The 17,402-nt window shown below is 41.4% G+C and overlaps 1 protein-coding gene and 1 non-coding gene across 2 annotated transcripts; both read left to right on the forward strand.

Annotated features, from left to right (window-relative positions):
• The first annotated feature begins 502 nt into the window (after window positions 1–502).
• trnaa-ugc (transfer RNA alanine (anticodon UGC)) lies at window positions 503–574 on the forward strand. Its single transcript has one exon. It is a non-coding gene; the product is annotated as a tRNA-Ala (tRNA).
• A 3,070-nt stretch (window positions 575–3,644) lies between these two features.
• On the forward strand, window positions 3,645–16,295 carry mmp17b (matrix metallopeptidase 17b). Its single transcript, XM_022201396.2, has 12 exons — window positions 3,645–3,916; window positions 7,062–7,245; window positions 7,370–7,502; window positions 7,586–7,724; window positions 7,802–7,910; window positions 8,468–8,645; window positions 10,154–10,330; window positions 12,012–12,096; window positions 12,338–12,411; window positions 12,502–12,651; window positions 13,946–14,206; window positions 14,872–16,295. The coding sequence occupies exons 2-12, from the start codon at window positions 7,123–7,125 to the stop codon at window positions 15,222–15,224; spliced, it is 1,782 nt and encodes a 593-aa protein (XP_022057088.2). The 5' UTR covers window positions 3,645–3,916; window positions 7,062–7,122; the 3' UTR covers window positions 15,225–16,295.
• The last annotated feature ends 1,107 nt before the right edge of the window (window positions 16,296–17,402 follow it).

Genomic DNA, 17,402 nt, shown 5'->3' on the forward strand with positions numbered 1-17,402 from the left:
GTTTTTCACCGTCATTAATGACAACGAATTCAAGGGTGAGACCTGTAGCGGACTCACCTGATTTTACCTGCGGCCTCCAGCGACACCTGCTGGAGGAGCCGGAGAACACCGAACCTGACCGGACGATGCCTCCGGCTCTGTAGACACATACTATTGGACAGACCCGACCGACGTTCTCCGCAGTTTGCAATTAAATTATGAAAATAAAGTAAATGTGACAGATGCCCTATGTGTTATAATGGAAATAATCATAATTTACTGGAACTATCCACCGTGAGTTAATAATCAAGAATGTGCTCTCTGCTCCATATATTCGCACTGAACTGGCTAAAAAGGCTTCTGTTTATTTCGCACGTTCTTGCGCTTTGTACTTGCTGCTGCCTATTTTGACCAAGACTCTCTTGAAAAGGAGGTTCTTCATCTCAGAAAGGTTCAACAAAGATAAAAAAATAAAGTTGGCGGACATACGTACTTATAGCCTGCCGTCCTTCCGTTACACACTGGGGATGTAGCTCAGTGGTAGAGCGCATGCTTTGCATGTATGAGGCCCCGGGTTCAATCCCCGGCATCTCCACTTTTTGCTGCTGCTAATCCTAACCCCGGCATCTCCACTCTTTACATCTGGATCTTTTACTGCTGCTAATGCTAACCCCGGCATCTCCACTCTTCACACCTCCACCCTTTAGTGATGCTAATGCTAACACCGGCTTCTCCACATTTACTGATGCTAATGCTAACACCGACTTCTCCACATTTTACTGATGATAATGCTAACCCCTGCATCTCCACATTTTACTGCTCCTAACTAATATTAATACCAACTCTAACTACCAACCCTCGTCCTAAATATCTAGGAAGTTTACATTAAACCATTAAACATAAGTTGACTTTTTCTTTATCAACGCATAGAACAGATGACTGCAACTTTGGTGGTGATGGGATTCAATCCACGAATGTGTGTGTATGTGTATGTGTGTGTGCGTGTGTATTGTTATTATTATTAATTATGTCCGTCTAGAGCTGAAGTAAATCCTTTATTTTGTCTTTATTTTATCCTTTTGTCAGTTTCAGGTTCAGGTTTGTGGGTTCTATAAAGCATCCTGAGACAATCCAAGCTGTAATCGCCGCTATATAAATAAGATTGAATTGAATTTAATTAAGCACTTTGTCTTTAGTTTTCTCTTTAAAACACATCATCCTGGAATGTAAAACTTGTAAAACATTTGTAGGTTAAACTGTGTTGTTGTGTATTTTATGGTGGAGTTCTCCTCTTTGTTCTTCTGCTTTTCCAGTTCTTTGAATGAACCAAATAACCTCTTAATCTTTGTGTCTGAAAATAGACCCAACAGCAGAGTGATTCTCCCACTCAGTGCTTTATTGTGAGTTTGTGCTGAGATGGGACTTGGTCATGAGGTCTTATGATCTCAGCTCTGACATCCACATCAGTAATGTCGCTTCAACACTGCTCTCTTTGTGACATGGTTTAGATCTGGACCACCAGCTACCTAGCAACGTGGTTTTTACACAGTGTAGCTGTTAGCATCAAGCTAATGTGTCCACAGGTAGATATAATCCTGAAGACACTGATGGTCTGCTGTCATTGATATCAGTCAAACTGATCCAGGACTCAGATACTGGACTTAGATCTAGGACTCGGATCTAGGACTCGGATCCAGGACTTAGACGGGGTCATTCAGAGACACCATGCAGACCAGAAACACAGCTTCATTCACATCCTGACCTCTGACCTGCTGCATTCATCAGGAAGTGGCCCGTTGTCACGGAGACCAGAGAAATGTTGAGTCTCCATGTAGGAAGGATTCTGTTTAGCTGTGGTTGGATCTGCTCTGTGATCCTGTGTGATACCGAACCCCTCTAAAAGTTGTTGATCTCCAGATTCATGGAACTGCTCAGAGCTGATAGATAGATAGATAGATAGATAGATAGATAGATAGATAGATAGATAGATAGATAGATAGATAGATGCTTGGCTGTTTCTTGAAGCTTCTTTCAATGAAAATGTCAGAAAGTTTCTGATTCAGAACAGGCGGCAGATGAAGCTGCTGAAACGTGAAACAGCAGGATGGCTATTTTCATAATGCATCCAAAAGTCAGAGGTAATCAGTGCTGGGGGAAGTACTCCGATCCTTTACTGAAGTAAAAGTACTAATACCACACTGTTAAAATACTCCATTGGAACTAAAAGTCTTTTAGATATTTGAGGTCAAACAAGCTTGACTTTATATTCCTTGCTGAGCTCAAGCTGTTGGTCAAACAGTGAACTGAGCAGAAAGTTTGAACAGATCTGAAGAGAAACTAGATCTGTTCTGCTGCAGAAAATCAGGAGAGAGGAATCTGGTTTCCTACATGTGTTTCTACCATCAGCAGACTGATTAGATGGGACTTAATGATCCCAGTGGGGCTCAAAGGAGAGCTCTCAAAGACAGAAATAATATTAGTATTGATGTGAACCAGCCCATAGCTCCATGAAAAAGGACATCAACGTAAAGATATCATATGAAAACCGCACTGTAAAAATGTTTGTAAACTGTCAAACCATGACGGTAAAAATCTGTAAACTCTAAAACAGCTTGATGCAATTTATTTAATACAGTAATAATGCATCACAGTAAATAGGTTAATCAAGAGAAAAGTGTGCTTTTTAGACAATTTTCTCTTGAAAAAATGTATTTCCTGATTCCTGCACAACAATGCAGTGATATGTGTAACAATGCTGTAATTTTTGCATTTAATTCTTGAAAAAAAATACAGTTTTTCCCAGTTAAATGTACTTATTGTTGGACTGGTAAATGGAAACATGCTGCAATATTTATAACAAGTAAGATTACAGTTTGTTACCTGTGAAATTGATGTACTTTTGTGTTACTAGCAGACATATGCTTTAATATTTATGACAGTTTTATCAGCAATTTTTGCTAAAAATGTATATATTCAATGTTAAATATACTAACTGTCGTGCTGATAATGAAAAAATGCTGTCATATTTATAGTAAGTTGCACAAACTTTATTTTATATGGTATATCCATGTAAATTTTACAATTTTCAAAGGTTAAAATGTTTTATTGTACAATAAAATATGGACTGAAGCACATTTTTACACCCTAAAATCAAGAACATCAATACATTGTTTTACTGTAAATGTATAAAATGTTTTACTGTAATTTTAAGGTAGCATTCCAGCAACCACAGCTGCCGGAATTTCACCGTAAAATAAAAAAAATAAAATTTAGAGTGCACTTCAGCTCTCTCTGAGGTTACAGAAGGACTTCCAGCTGTAGTCAAAGAAAGAACGAGGTCAGTCGGCTTAAAAACAAAGAAAAAACCAAGAAAAAGGGAAACATGAAGAACGGCAGGAAATCTGTTCGTCTTCATTTTACTTTGTTTTAATCCTCACATTAAGAGGATTGCGTATAAAATGTTAATGCCATCATGAGAGAAGATACACACGAACATGCAGATGTTCACATGCACACGCATGCACGCGCACGCACAAACACACACACACACACACACACACACACACACACTCTCTCTCTCTCTCTCTCTCTCTCTCTCTCTCTCTCTAAAGCGTCTTTGTAACGGTCCTTAATCCTCAGATCCAGATTCCTGCTGCACCAGAAATAATAGTTTTAATTTTAGTCTCATAAAAGCTTCGACTCGTATTTTATACATTGGTTTATTTTCAGACAGATGGAAAAAAGGCAGAAAACAGTGTTGTTGTGTGAAAGCAGAAGGCCGTTTGTTCAGACGTTTGTCCTGGTGGAGTGACAGTGGGTGGAGTGGAGGGGCGAGTGGAGGGTGGAGGCTTTAAGTCAGGAAGCAGCAGCACAGAAAGGACCATCTGTTCACAGATAAAGACAATCCAGAGGAGGACAGACGTCCAGCAGGAGGAAGGTAAGCAGGAAAACACTTTCACTTGTTTGCAGTTTGGAGAGTTTAGCAGGCTCCTGTGGTTTGTGTTGGATGTGAGATTTTAGAGTCTGAATCCGAGCCCTAGTTCTAGTCCTAGTCCTAGTCCTAGAGTCCTAGAGTCCTGGAGTCCTTGGGTGGTACATTCCAAGAGTCCTAATTCTCGAGTCTTGGAGTACTAGAGTCCTAGCCCTAGAGTCCTAGAATCCTAGTCCTGGAATCCTAAAGTCCTAGAGTCCTAGAGTTCTAGTCCTAGAGTCCTAAAGTCCTAGAGTCCTAGTCTTAGAGTCCTGGAGTGCTAGAGTCCTAGTCCTAGAGTCCTGATTCTGGAGTCCTGGAGTCCTAGAGTCCTGATTCTAGAGTCCTGGAGTCCTAGAGTCCTTGTACTAGAGTCCTAGAGTCCTAGAGATAGACACAAACAGCTAATTATCATCTGCTGTTTCTGATCAGGTAGAAAATAAATCCACGAAACCAGTCAGACCTGAACATGCATCAGATAGAATGAGTAAATCCAGTGAAGTTCATGGGTGGAGGCAGTTCTGTTCTGATTTCAGTCAAACCTTGATGCTGCTTTTAAACTCTGCAGAGCTTCCAGAGTCTCTGATGTTTGTGGAGGAATTAAACTTCTTCACTGCTTTAACTGAGGCAGCAGATGGACCGAAAGCTCTAGATGTTCTGGTTCTACCTGGACCAGAATCCTCTGAGAGGACAGAAGGACATTAAGATCACTATGAACATCAAGCTGTGTTTTGAGAATACTTTCATGTGATCCTTGAAGAAAGACTAATTCCACCAAATCATATTCATCAAAGTAATCAACAGGATTTTCTGACACATTTTTTTGTTGCTGTGGTAACCCTCTGAAAAAACACCTTTTAATCAGCTCAAGTCTGATAGAAAAAACAGAAAAGCATCGCTCTGAGTGGAATAATGTAAAAGTAACCATTAAAACAAGGACTTCAGAGGATGAAAACCCTTCCTGTACTTATTTTAAAGGATCATTAATCAGTATTTCTGACTGACTGAACACTACAGCTCCTCAGTCCGATATTTTTTTTTTGTTGTTTTATGATCCAACGCAAGCAGAAAGAAATGAAACATCAGCAGAACCACATATTCTGTTTGACCAGAAACAGCTCAGATCTGACAGGCGTTCAGAGAAGTTACATGTTTCGTGTTGCAGTCAGAGTTTGTTTATTATAAAAATGTATTTTTACATCAGCGAGGTGAGAATATTTGTTGGTTTTAGACAATCTGCTCCTCTTTGGCCTCTTTGATCTCATTACTTTAAGGCTGAGTTCCCTGTCTGCCCCCCATGCTTTAACTGAACGTGAACCTCTAACTTAATTAAATGAAGCATCTTCTGCCACCCTGACACTCACAGCAGCCTTTTATGGTAATTCCTTCCCATCTTCTGATTGCTTCTGGTAGATTGAGTCTCCGGTGGGAATAAAGGATAAATGTTTCCCGTCAACTTCCTTGTCTGACCTGCTTTAACTCATTCATGACTTTGGATGTCACAGAGAAAGGAAAGGAGCAGATGTTCAGGACTGATTTCAGCACAGAAAGCTAAAGCAGATTCATCAGATTTCTGTAGCAGTTAGAGAAGAACCTGCTGAGAAACACCTGCTCAGTGTTTCTTTAGGTGAATCAGAGGTGATCCAGATGCTGAAGAACACATTTTCAGAGTCCCAAGAGTGTGACTCATTATGTGTTTGGTCCAAAGCCTTCTCACTGGACTAATTTTAATCAAAACACAGCCAGTCCTCAGAAAATGTGAAGATAAAACTGGATTAACGAAGAGGTTTTTCTCACATCTGTGCTCAAGTCCTTCCACTGTGCAATGGAAACACTGATGATGGTTTCAGTCGTAGTCCGGGTCTCCATGATCTTCCTTGAAGTCTCCAGAGGTCCTCAGCTGATCTCAGTCATTCAAATGATGCTGAACATCATTTGAATGATACTGAAATTATTAGTTTTAGTTTCTAAAGAAATGTGCTGATGTAGCTGGATTGTTTGGCATTGAAGCACCTCATCTCCACCAAATGATGTTCTTAAGCTTTTAATCATCTTGTGAAGAGAATGTGCTTTTATTTTGAAACAGACCTAGTTTATGACAACACGTGGAGGGAAAGTCGACCGATCTGAAGCTACGTCACGAACAACCAGGATCCGGTAGAAAATACGGTCTGTTGGGCGTTCAGAGAAGAAGCTGTTGGGGGAACATCTCAGAACTCTGAAGGGTTCCTGGAGGATTTTTAACAGACGCTTTACACCTATATATACCTTATGTTTTATTATTACCTCTGCCAAGGAGGTTATGTGACACCCGGCGTTTGTGTGTCCGTCTGTCTGTCTGTCCGTTTGTCTGTTAGCAAGATAACTCAAAAACGCCTGGGCAGATTCACATGAAATTTTGAGGGGATGTAGACTATGGTAAGAGGAAGATCTGATTTAATTTTGGTGGCAATCCGGAAAGGATCCTGGATTCTGGATCACTTTGAATTTTTTAGTATGGTTTAGTATGTGGTCCAAAATATGACAAAAACATCATAGGTTAGTATGTCGTCCAACAAATTGGAGCAAGGTGTCCAGATAGCTCAACTGGTTAAGAAGGTGATTCATAAACAGAACTGTGTCAGAGATGCAGGTTTGATTCCAGCTCATGATCCTTTATTGCATGGGTTTCCTGTTTTCCTCTCTATCCTTGGCAGAGGTCTGCACTCTCTGAGTGCTTTTCTAGTTTATTCTATTTTTAAAACCTGGATTTGTTGTAACTGTGTAAATTCCAATATTTCAACATATGTGTATTCTGTCATGGTTTCTTTTATGTTAAAAAAATAACAAAACTAAAAATATTTTAATGCTTACACAGAGTCATTTTCATCCTTTAGTGGTTCACGACACTTAAACAAATAAATAACTTCCAGCGGGACAATGGACAAATGACATTTTTGTTTGACGAAAACAGTGAAAGACGGGAAGTAAAGTGAATTTTAATGAAAATGATTTGACAAAAAAAATCTGACCTTGAGGTCCATTTAGGAGCATCTTTGTCATGTTCCTATTTACTGGACATCTTGTGAGTATTCTGTGGTGTGTTCAGTGACTATAAACTACTTCCTTTCAGGGATGGAAGGCGCTGAAAGATTTCAGTGAAGTGAATCATTTACAGACAAACATGTAGAAAGATGAAGATGTGGACTGTGCTGCTTTGCCTGAGCGGCGGATGGATTCCAACAGCTGCTGGTGTCACCCCAACGTCCTCCATCACACCAGTAACACCAACCGAAGACGATGGCTCCCGACTGGTGGTAAAACAGACGAATGCTAATGGGGGAAGGGATTCATTCTCTGTCGCAAAGCTGGAACAAAACAACACTCTCATCTGTTCCTCGGCTAAACGCCCGCTAAAGTGACTCCATCTCCTCCCCACAGGACTGGCTGATGAAGTATGGCTACCTGCCGCCTTCAGATCCCTCCACTGGCCAGCTGCAGGCCTGGACTGCAGTCACTAATGCTGTCAGAGCCATGCAGAAGTTTGCAGGCCTCAAAGACACTGGAGTCGTAGGTGAGGATTATAGATGGGAGCTTACTCATTCAGTCTGATGTTCTGTTTGTGACTCCTCCTCCTGCTGTGTTTGGGTTGTTTAGATGAGGAGACCATGGCATTGATGAGAAGTCCTCGCTGCTCCTTACCTGACCAGGAGGAACCATCCAGACCAGAGGGGAGCAAGCTGAGGAGGAGGAGGAGGACTGTCTCCATGTGGACACGAAGGAACATTAACTGGAGGTTGGATGAGATTCCTGATGTAGAACTGATCCAGAACTACCCAAGTTTGCTTCTGTCTAACTTTGTTTCGTCCTCAGGTTGCATTCCTATCCTTCCTCTTCTCATCTTTCCCGGGAAACAGTTCGCTCCCTCGTCTTCTACGCTTTAAGAGTTTGGGCCGAGCCGACACCGCTGGAGTTCCACGAGGTTCTTTCATTTGTCTGCATTAATGATGTTCCAGTCGCTCCATCTCCAATTAGCACCTTCTTAAAATGGCTCTTCTCTGATTTGCTGGCATTTTTACAACATAAAATATGGATATGTAGAAAGATATCTGTGAAATTTTAGAGTGATGTATCATCTATGTTCTGAGATTTCTTCTTATTTAGTTGCCCATTAAGCAAATCAGAGAGCAGAAGGTTCCTGATGATTTGAGATGGAATAACCTGTGATGGACTAGTTACCTGTCCAGGTGAACCCTGCCTTCACCCTCAATCAGCTGGGATAGACTCCCCAGAAACCCTAGAGACAGTTAAAATGGTGCGCAGAAGTATAGAACAGAATAGAACCGGTGCATAGATCATGGATGATGCCAGGACTGTGGTTCTGTTGGTTTCCAGTTTCTATGCTCTTTTAATTCTCTGTCCTCTGAGTCTCTCCTAACCCCAACCCTATCGGTGAACTGTGTCCAACCAGAGGCTCCTGGTTCCTAGAACCTTCTGAATGCTGTCGTAGCTTCACCTTCTGCTGCCGTCTGTCTCCAGGTGGGCAGTCCAGAGGCCACTGACCTGCAGGTAGACTTCCTCCATGGTTACCACGGTGACGGCTATCCCTTTGACGGGGCAGGCGGTGCGGTCGGACATGCGTTCTTCCCCTCAGACCCGGCTCGGGCTGGAGGAGTTCATCTGGATGCAGAGGAGGACTGGACCTTCAGACAGCCAGGTGATGGATCAGCACCATTAGGTCTTCATGGTGTTGCTATGGAGCATTGGATCCACTTTGGGGGCATTTTTATGTTTGACTAAATATTCATGTAAATGGAAGAATTTTAAAAAGTCAAGATGTTTTTTGACTTTTATGTAACGAGTTAGTTTCATGGGAGATGGAAACAGCTCGACTGACTGATCAGCTGTTTACAGATGCAGAGAAGAAGAAGAAGATGCAGAACATCACATTTTTACAGCCTTGAGTCTGCAGCCCCACCTAGTGGTGAAACTGCACAGCCCAGTTTGTTCACTCCAAAGCATTTAATACTGGCCTGATATGCATTTTCTTTCAAAAGTTTGCCCCAAGTTTGCTTCAGTTATACAGAAACATGATTAGTTATGAAATCATGATGTTACTGGAGTGACAGTGATGATTTTCTTTTGAGGCTTTGGTCCTTTGCACTTGTTGAAAATAGCGGCTGGATTACCAGTTATATGTGCAGTGAATGCTGTCGTCAGTGGATTAAACCCTCATGGGCATTGCTGCCTACTGCTAAAATAAAAACCTCAACAAAAGCCTCCTTAACCTTAGTCAAAGCCTCTCATAAACATTTTCTAAACTGCAGATACCTTCATGTTGGACAAAGCAAAAACATTAAGAATGTTGCTTCTAGATGCAAAAGAACAGAATTAATGTTTAGTAGGAGGGTTAAGGCCAAAAAACAGACCTTTGACTTCAAGACATGATGCAAAGGTCTCCTTTGGTATGGAAGTACCTTAGGGCCATACAAATAAATTTATCCTAAGACTCAAGTGAGATCACCCTTTGTATCAGAAACAAACACAATTTTTCAACAATGGCCATCAATGCGCCAAAAACACTCTAGAGCACATATCTTTGCTTCTGTTATAGGTCAAATGACAAATTTAGTGTCAAAGTCTACATTTTTGGGGTCAAAGAATCCAATAAAATAGGTTTCAAGTTAAAAAAAAAAAAAACAACAGTTTTCCCCTTACCCTGACAATTAAGCTTAAGCATGTCAAACAGGACAGAATGTATTATAGAATCAATTGCATTTTTGTTGTGTTCATTGTATTCTTCAGATAATGTTCCTTTGGTGGTACCAGGCATTGAAATGAACAAGGGAGGTCTATTTTTTTTATCCATGACTGTAGTTATGAACTTGTTGAAGTCAAAAGTCACTTATCCTCCCTACTGGAGTTCGTTCTAATCTAATCTAATCTTCCTTTAGTGCCGCTCTAAGTTCATATTATCAACTCCACACAAACAGATAGAGACATCCAGAGGACGAACCGGTGGAACAATAGAACATTTGCTGAGAACTTAACCATCTTGATTTTGTCTTCTCTTGTTGTTCTGTAACAGAACCCAACCGTCATGTCAGTCTTCAGTCTGTTCTTCTATCCAGTGGCGCCATCTTGTGATGTTTAATGAACATGGCATCTTGAATTTAGAACTGCAGCTTCTCATCAGCTCCTCATTCCTTCATTCTCTTCTTCCAGCCTCTGAAGGAACCGACCTGTTCACGGTTCTGGTCCATGAGTTCGGTCACGCTCTGGGCCTCACTCACTCCTCGTCCCGCCACTCGGTGATGAGGCCCTACTACCAGGGTCCGGTTGGAGACCCCCTCCACTACCGCCTGGGCCCCCAGGACCTGGAGCACATCACCCAGCTGTACGGTGAGAGAACAGACCTTCAGATTTAGTGTGTGAGGAAGCATTCATCAGAGTGTAGCTTTACGAACAGAAAGGCCGTGAAAGGCCTCAGAGCTGATGGATGAATGAGGACAGCTGCTGGTCTCCTGAGGCAGGACAGAGGAGCAGTTTTATTTCCTTATTCAGCTCAGAAGCTCATGCCAAAGCCTTGCATTGTGAAGACTCCGAGGGAAAGAAGGACACTCTCTGATAAATGTGTGACTGCACTGTTCAGGCAGAACTCCTAACTGTATCTCATTCCAGACAGCAAACTTGTGTTCTTGTGCATTATGATGCAGACTTCTGTTCCATCCTTTCACTGTGTTTCATTTAGATGTAGGAATTTAATCTTCTGCCTTCAGCTGCAGCCGCTCACTTCTGGAAGTCTGTCAGGGCGGTTTGGCAGCTTTACTGCTTTCTAGAGGAGGACCTTGTGTTTCCTGTCTGTGGAGGTTTGAGTAGATCAACTTTGGTCCCCAACCATCAGACTGGTTGCTGTGAAGTTTGTTAGTGTTGTGAAAGTTGCTGACATTGGATGGTTTTCCCTGACACCCCAGAGGATGAGTCTTACTGTTGCTGGCACTGTGTACTTGTAGGTCTCTTGGATACACTAAACAGATTGGAACAGCATTCTGTTTTTAATGATGCCGGCTTACAGCTCGTTAGCACAGGAAGAACTGGTACGTGCTTCAAAATTCTGCATTTCTTTTGGAAATCAGGGAGTCTGGAGGAAGAGTGAAGATCCACAGAACCAAAGTTAATTGAAGTCCAGAGTGAAGTTTCAGTCAGTGATGATTTGTCATCTGCTGGTGTTGGTCCACGTTGCACCATCAAATCCAGAGTCAACAGCTACCAGTAGCGTACACTCTTCCATCTGCTGAAGAGCTTTTAAGAGATCCAGATTTAGTGTAATCTGATTGTCAAGAGAAGAACCAGAGCTGACAATAAAGATCTGAAGGCAGCTATTAAAGTGACCTGGACATCCATGCTGATGCCTTCATGCAGCGCTGCATTACTGCAGTAATTTGAGCCCCGACCACGTCCTGACAGAACATACACATACTTTTCAGAATTTGGATATTTCTACATTATAAACCTTTCTTCTAACTGATGTTTGCGAATCTTTTGAAATATTCTAATAATGTGAGATAGGTTTTGGTTTTTTTTTGAGTCGTAAGATGTTACTATCAAAATTAAAAGAAAGGCTTGAAACATTTCAGTTTTTGTGCTGAGTCTAGATTATACATCATTATCACGTTGTTCAATGTCTGATGAAAGATATTTAACTGTTTCCAACATATTCCGATTTTACAAGATCCATAAACTTCTTGTTTTGTTTAATTTTAGGATATCAGAATACGTTTCTTCCTAATATAACAGGTTAATTTCTTGTGACATCCGCCTAAAGCTTTATCATTGTTGTTTTTACTAAAGACTAACATGTGGTTGGCAGCAGCATGGTGACCTGATCGATTATCTGATGACAGAAGATGAGGTTTTTTAATCAACTGAAAGGTTCAGGATGGCTGGAGAAATCACCGATTAATTACTGTGTTGAAATAGAGTGTATTAATTTAAACTGCTGAAGGTTTTAAAAGTCTGATAATCGAATCAACTAATTATTACTGCGTGAAGCTGCTTGAAACTGATCTGAGGTCTGATTTAGGTAAAAGGAACCAGCTTCTGGCCACTGATGCTCCTCGACTCGCCCCAGATCCTCGCCACAGAAGCCACCATCATCACAGACATGGGTACGAGACTTTGTGCTGGGAGCCAAATAGACCTGAATAGTTTGAATAGTTTTCATCGATGCTTTGAGCAGCTGTGAAACAGTTACAGGTTGAAGATGCGTATGATGCTAATTTATTCTAGTTTTAGATCAAGCCGAAGCCCTGAGCTCTGAAGGTTTGGTTTAGTCCCTTTAGTCATCCTCTAGCTGTCATCTTCAGTCTTCTCCTACCAGGTCTAACAGGTCTAATCTTCTGCCTGCAGAACCTCCACAGATCGCTGTAACACCATCTTTGATGCTGTGGCAAAGATCAGAGGCGAGACTTTCTTCTTCAGAGGTCTGTGACTAATTAGAAAGTGGACATCTGAAAGAGTTTGAAGTGATAAAAAGGCTGCAGTCAGACTCACTCCTCTTTAAACCCCTGCAGGCCTGACCATGTGGAGAGTCAGCGCTGGAGGTCTGGTGTCGGACCGGGGAGCTGCGGTCAGGAGGCTGTGGAGAGGTTTACCTCCAGATCTGCCTCGCCTCCACGCTGTGCTGGAGAGACAGTCAGATCATGCCATCATCTTCATCAGTGGTAAATACAAGCAGGAATGAGTTGATTCATGACTGAACGAAAAGAATCACTAAAAAGAGAAAAAACTAAGGATTTTATCTGAATAATTCAATCTATAATTAATAATTATTGCACTTATCAGATCTGTGAACGTAGAGTCAGTAAGTTCAGACTGTTGATCATCAGGAACGACAGTAGTCCAGCCTAGAAGTTCTAAATGCATGGACTAGTTCCTCAGCATCTCTCTGAGACCAGGTGTTCCTGATTTTTACAGTATTAGATGAAAGAAGGCTGTCCTTCAGACTGGTTTATATGTTGAAGGACATATCCTGTTCAAAGATAACTCCAAGATTCTTTACTATAGAACTAGAGGCAGCGCCATGTAGAGGAACTATTTGGTTAGATGGAGTGTTTCTGAGGTGTTTAGGGCCAAATACAAGAACCTCAGTTTGTCTGGAGTTAAATGCAGAGAGTTCCAGGTCATCCAGGCCTTTATGTCCTTCAGACATGTTGTGATGAGTGTAACTGGGTGTCAACTGCATAAGAGCGGACATTTATGCTGCTTTTCCTAATAATGGGAATGGCTAGTGTGACGTCACGGACCACTTCCGTGTCCTACGCCGCGGCGCACCGAATGAAAACACAATGGCAGTAGCGAAAGAACCGGTCACCTTTTTCACTGTGACATCTTATTTTGCGGATTTTGGGCAGATTGGTCAAGCAAGTCCAAGTCCCCAAAACTGGGACAAAAGTCTCCCTCGGCAGACTTTATTCTTATAAATTAAAAGTATAAACTTATTATCAGAGACTTTAAACTCGACCACTTTTAGTTTCTTTTGTAATGTGGCCCAAACACTCCTCGTAACACAAAAAGATAACCTGATTCAAGCGGCTAATACTAGCTAGCGCACGTTAGCTCCCGGCACTAAATGTATTTTCTTAGATTAGAAAGCTGACTTACCTTATCAGTGTCAGCCATCTTCTCTTCTCCTTTTCGTCCAGAGGAAAGCGGTAGAAAGATATCGTTTTATTTACATCATTTCTATTGTTGCAACACGGGACACAACACAGCACCATTATATCGTTGGTTTGGTAGGACACGGAAGTGACGTTTTTGGACACGATGACATAGTTACTAGCCATCCCCATATCCTAATATAATATCGTCTAAGGGGAGAATGTAAAATCATATTGGTTCCAACACAGAACCCTGAGGAACTCCATAGCTAACTCTGGTGAAGGAATCATCATTAACAAGTTCATGAACATTTTCTGAAGCAAACCTAAAGGTGTTTAATGTGGATGAATGCTGCAGGTTCCCGGTTCTGGCTATTCAGGGACCTGACCCTGCAGGACGGCTACCCTCAGCCCCTGTCTGCTCTGAGGATGGGGCTGGACCTGGCTGGAGATGAAGAGGCAGGAACAGGAACAGGAACAGGAACAGGGAGGTTTGGTCTGGTCTGGGACCCGGAAGAGGGTCCTGTGTGGGGGAAAATAGAGGCTGAAGCAACACAAGAAGACACCTGGACTGGACTGCTGAGGGAAGGTGTCAGTGGCATCACCACGGACGCTGATGGTGAGGATCTGAATTGTGTTTCTGCTCGTGTGTCATGTTAGATGGGCGACTGTATCAAAGTGGAAAAGTGAAAAATCCTACAGAATGCAGTCATCCTGATGATTTAACCCTCATGTCGTCCTGCGAGTCAAAATTGACCCGTTTTAAAGTTTGAAAATGTGGAAAAAATTATATTTTCACAGTGAAATGTCTGATGTCCACATTTTCAACATTTTTGGGAAATGTTTGAACATTTTTTGGTGGAAAAAAAGGAAATTTTAAAAATATTTCTTAAGAACATTCACAAAAACTCAACCAAAATCCAGCGAATTTCACTGGATTTTGGTTGATTTTTATGTGAATGTTCTTAAAGAAATATTAGAACTTTTAGTAATACATATGGAATCACTTTAGATATTTTTACTAATTTTTTGAAAATATTTACAAGAATTTTCTTGCCAAATTTGGGGGATTTTTTGAAATTAAACTTTTAAGGGAAACTTTGAAGGAATCATTGGATGTTTCTTCCTGAAGGTTTTGCAAATTTTCAGAAATTTGGGGAATTTGTTTTGCTGAGTTTTGGGGGTTTTTTGGACAAAGAAACAATATTTTTTGGTGCCCACAAATGACGATGACACGAATGTGAAGGTAAAGGTGAATAAAGCACTTCTCTTCCTCCTCTCCAGGCTCTGTCTATCTCTTCAGAGGAGACTCCTACTGGAAGTTCATGTTTCCAGGCTCCTCCCCGCTGGACGGATACCCACGATCCTCTGCTGCAGACTGGCTCGACTGCACCGCCTCGTCCTCGCCTGCCGTAGACGACTTCTCCTTGTCTCTGTCTCCACCTGCTGGACGCCAGGAGCTCAGGGATGGGTGGACAGAGGAGGAGGAGGAGGCAGGAGGAAGGAGGAAGGACCGTCATAAACACGTTTGGACACAATGCACGTGTCAGAGTGCAGCATCCAGAAGCACACGTATGACCGCTGTCCTGCTAGTTACATGGACAAGTTTCATTAGCACTCTCACCTGTAAACTGTAATATGAGGAAAACTTCTAGAGGAGGATAAAAAGACTGAAGAAAATACAAGAGTCCTGCATTCACACACTTGCAGTTTACAGAAATAATCTAATTTCTAATAATCTAAAAGAACTTTCAGAGTGTGAGCTGAGAAGTGTGTTAAGAGCTGCAGTCAGAACGTGAAGCTTAAGACGGGCAGCAGGGAAATATACCCCCTGTCAAAAGTTTTGAGACGGATTCTAGTTTATTTGAATGAGAAGGTGTCTCAAACCTTTTGACAGGGGGTGTATCTAAGGGCAGGGAGGCTGCCGGACCGTCGGAAACTTACATAAATAGACTTACAGATAAAACATAGTTGCAGTAATTAACCCTCTTGTTGTCTTCATTAACGGACACCAAAAAAAAAAGTTTCCTTGTCTGAAAAAAAATCCAAAAATTCAGCAAAAAAATTCCCCAAATTTATAAAAGTTTGCAAAACATTTAGGAAGAAAATTCTAACAATTCCTTAAAAGTTTCCCTTAAAAGTTTTACTTAAAAAATATGCAAATTTGGCAAGATATAAAAATGAAAAAAAATGTAAATATTTTCAGAAAATGAGGTGGTTTGTGTTTTGCTGCTCAGACTATGAGTATTGACAATGATGTGGACTAATAACATATATAGAATATAACATGCATTTCACTGAATAGAGTTTGAATGGAGTGGTTTAAATGTGTGATATTGTTGACTCTGAACTCCATACATGTTGTATGATTCTGAGCCTCTGTAAAGTTCTTGGTAGAAATAGTTTACTCCACTTCGCTGTGCTTACATTGTGCTGTTTCGTTAAAATAATCTTTTTTGTGCTAAAGTCTAATCATTAAATGTCCATCCATAATAAAGTCATTTCAGTGATATATTAAACGTCCAGTAAATAGACAGCACCCACCACACTGAGACAGAGACGGGGAAAAGGAAAATGTCCTCTTTATATGAGATCCTGGTCAAATCTTGGTCTTTTTACAGGAATTTACAAATAAGACTCATTTACACCAAAACAAACACAGATTTCTATAAAGTAATGTCAATTAAAATATTCAGCCTTTAAAGAACCTTTGGAGTTGGTTGGTTCTACAAATCACCAGTCGGTAAAATAAAGATGATCTACAGATTCCTGGATGGATCTACACCATGAAGACCGATCTTGTTCTTCATGGATCTGTGGTTGGATTGATTTCTGCCTTTGGGTTTCATGAATCAATCTTGAAAAGTTACAGTTGAGTCTCTTATATTTGATTCTGATTGACGACCTTCAGCTTCCTGTCTCAAGGCTTCCCTTCTGTCTCATTAAATTCTGTAGAGTTGGAGAATCTGACTTCAGAGCAGCTCAGCATGATTTATGTTTAGCTGTTACTGAAGGTTTATTCGTGGAGCTGAACTGACTCTGAGACGATTAAATCTGAGCTCTTTCAGGCGTTGGTCTCTAAAACTAACCGAGGAAAGTCTGGAGGGTTTACCTGTCTGCTCCGTCTACCTGTTCAAACTTTAAAGCCCTGAAAATTGAATCTCTTTATACTTTTAAAACTTTCTCAACTTCCCCCTCTCCTGTCCTCTCAGTGACGTTGACCTGGACCGTGTTGTCTGTTAATTTAACCTGTTTCTGACTAACATCAGTGTGAATGGACTGTTAGGGAAAGAAGAACCGTCATTCTGGGATCAGAAGCCAGCGAGTTGTGGGCGTTGCAGCGGTCAGATGTATTTCTGAGATCCTGTGGGTCTAAATATGAATCTGACATCGACTCCTTCCATTGAGGCTGGTGAGATATTGAGGATCAGTGATTTGACGCTGTGGCCTCCTACACTGGAACTCCCCCGGCCGGGAATCCTTAGATTTCACATCATCGACGTGATTTACTGCAATCACCGTGGTTTCTCCATTGCACTCATGGAAACAGCGACAGTGAGATAAACTCTATTCCTTCATCTCAGCTTCAGCAGCTCCAGATAAGACTAATGTCAAACCAACATGGGCTCAGTGGAAGCTCTGCTCTCTGTTTGGACTGTAGCTGCCAATAATCAATCCTCTTCTGTTTCTGTTTGTCTTTAAAGATCTTAGAAAATTCCTCTCCTCGTTCTCGTGAACAGAAGAGTTCACTGTACTGTGGAAGTTTTCGTTTCTTGAACAAACAGATGGAAAACCACGAGCGAGGCGATAAGACG

This window comes from Acanthochromis polyacanthus, chromosome 10, assembly GCF_021347895.1.
Source record: "Acanthochromis polyacanthus isolate Apoly-LR-REF ecotype Palm Island chromosome 10, KAUST_Apoly_ChrSc, whole genome shotgun sequence".
Taxonomy (NCBI): domain Eukaryota; kingdom Metazoa; phylum Chordata; class Actinopteri; family Pomacentridae; genus Acanthochromis; species Acanthochromis polyacanthus.

Excerpts from the sequence above, each read along its gene's own strand:
- mmp17b (XM_022201396.2), top strand. The coding sequence starts at position 7,123 with ATGAAGATGTGGACTGTGCTGCTTTGCCTGAGCGGCGGATGGATTCCA. Across the intron at positions 7,725-7,801 it reads CGAAGGAACATTAACTGGAG|GTTGCATTCCTATCCTTCCT; the intron begins GTTGGATGAGAT and ends TTTCGTCCTCAG. Across the intron at positions 12,652-13,945 it reads TGCCATCATCTTCATCAGTG|GTTCCCGGTTCTGGCTATTC; the intron begins GTAAATACAAGC and ends TGAATGCTGCAG.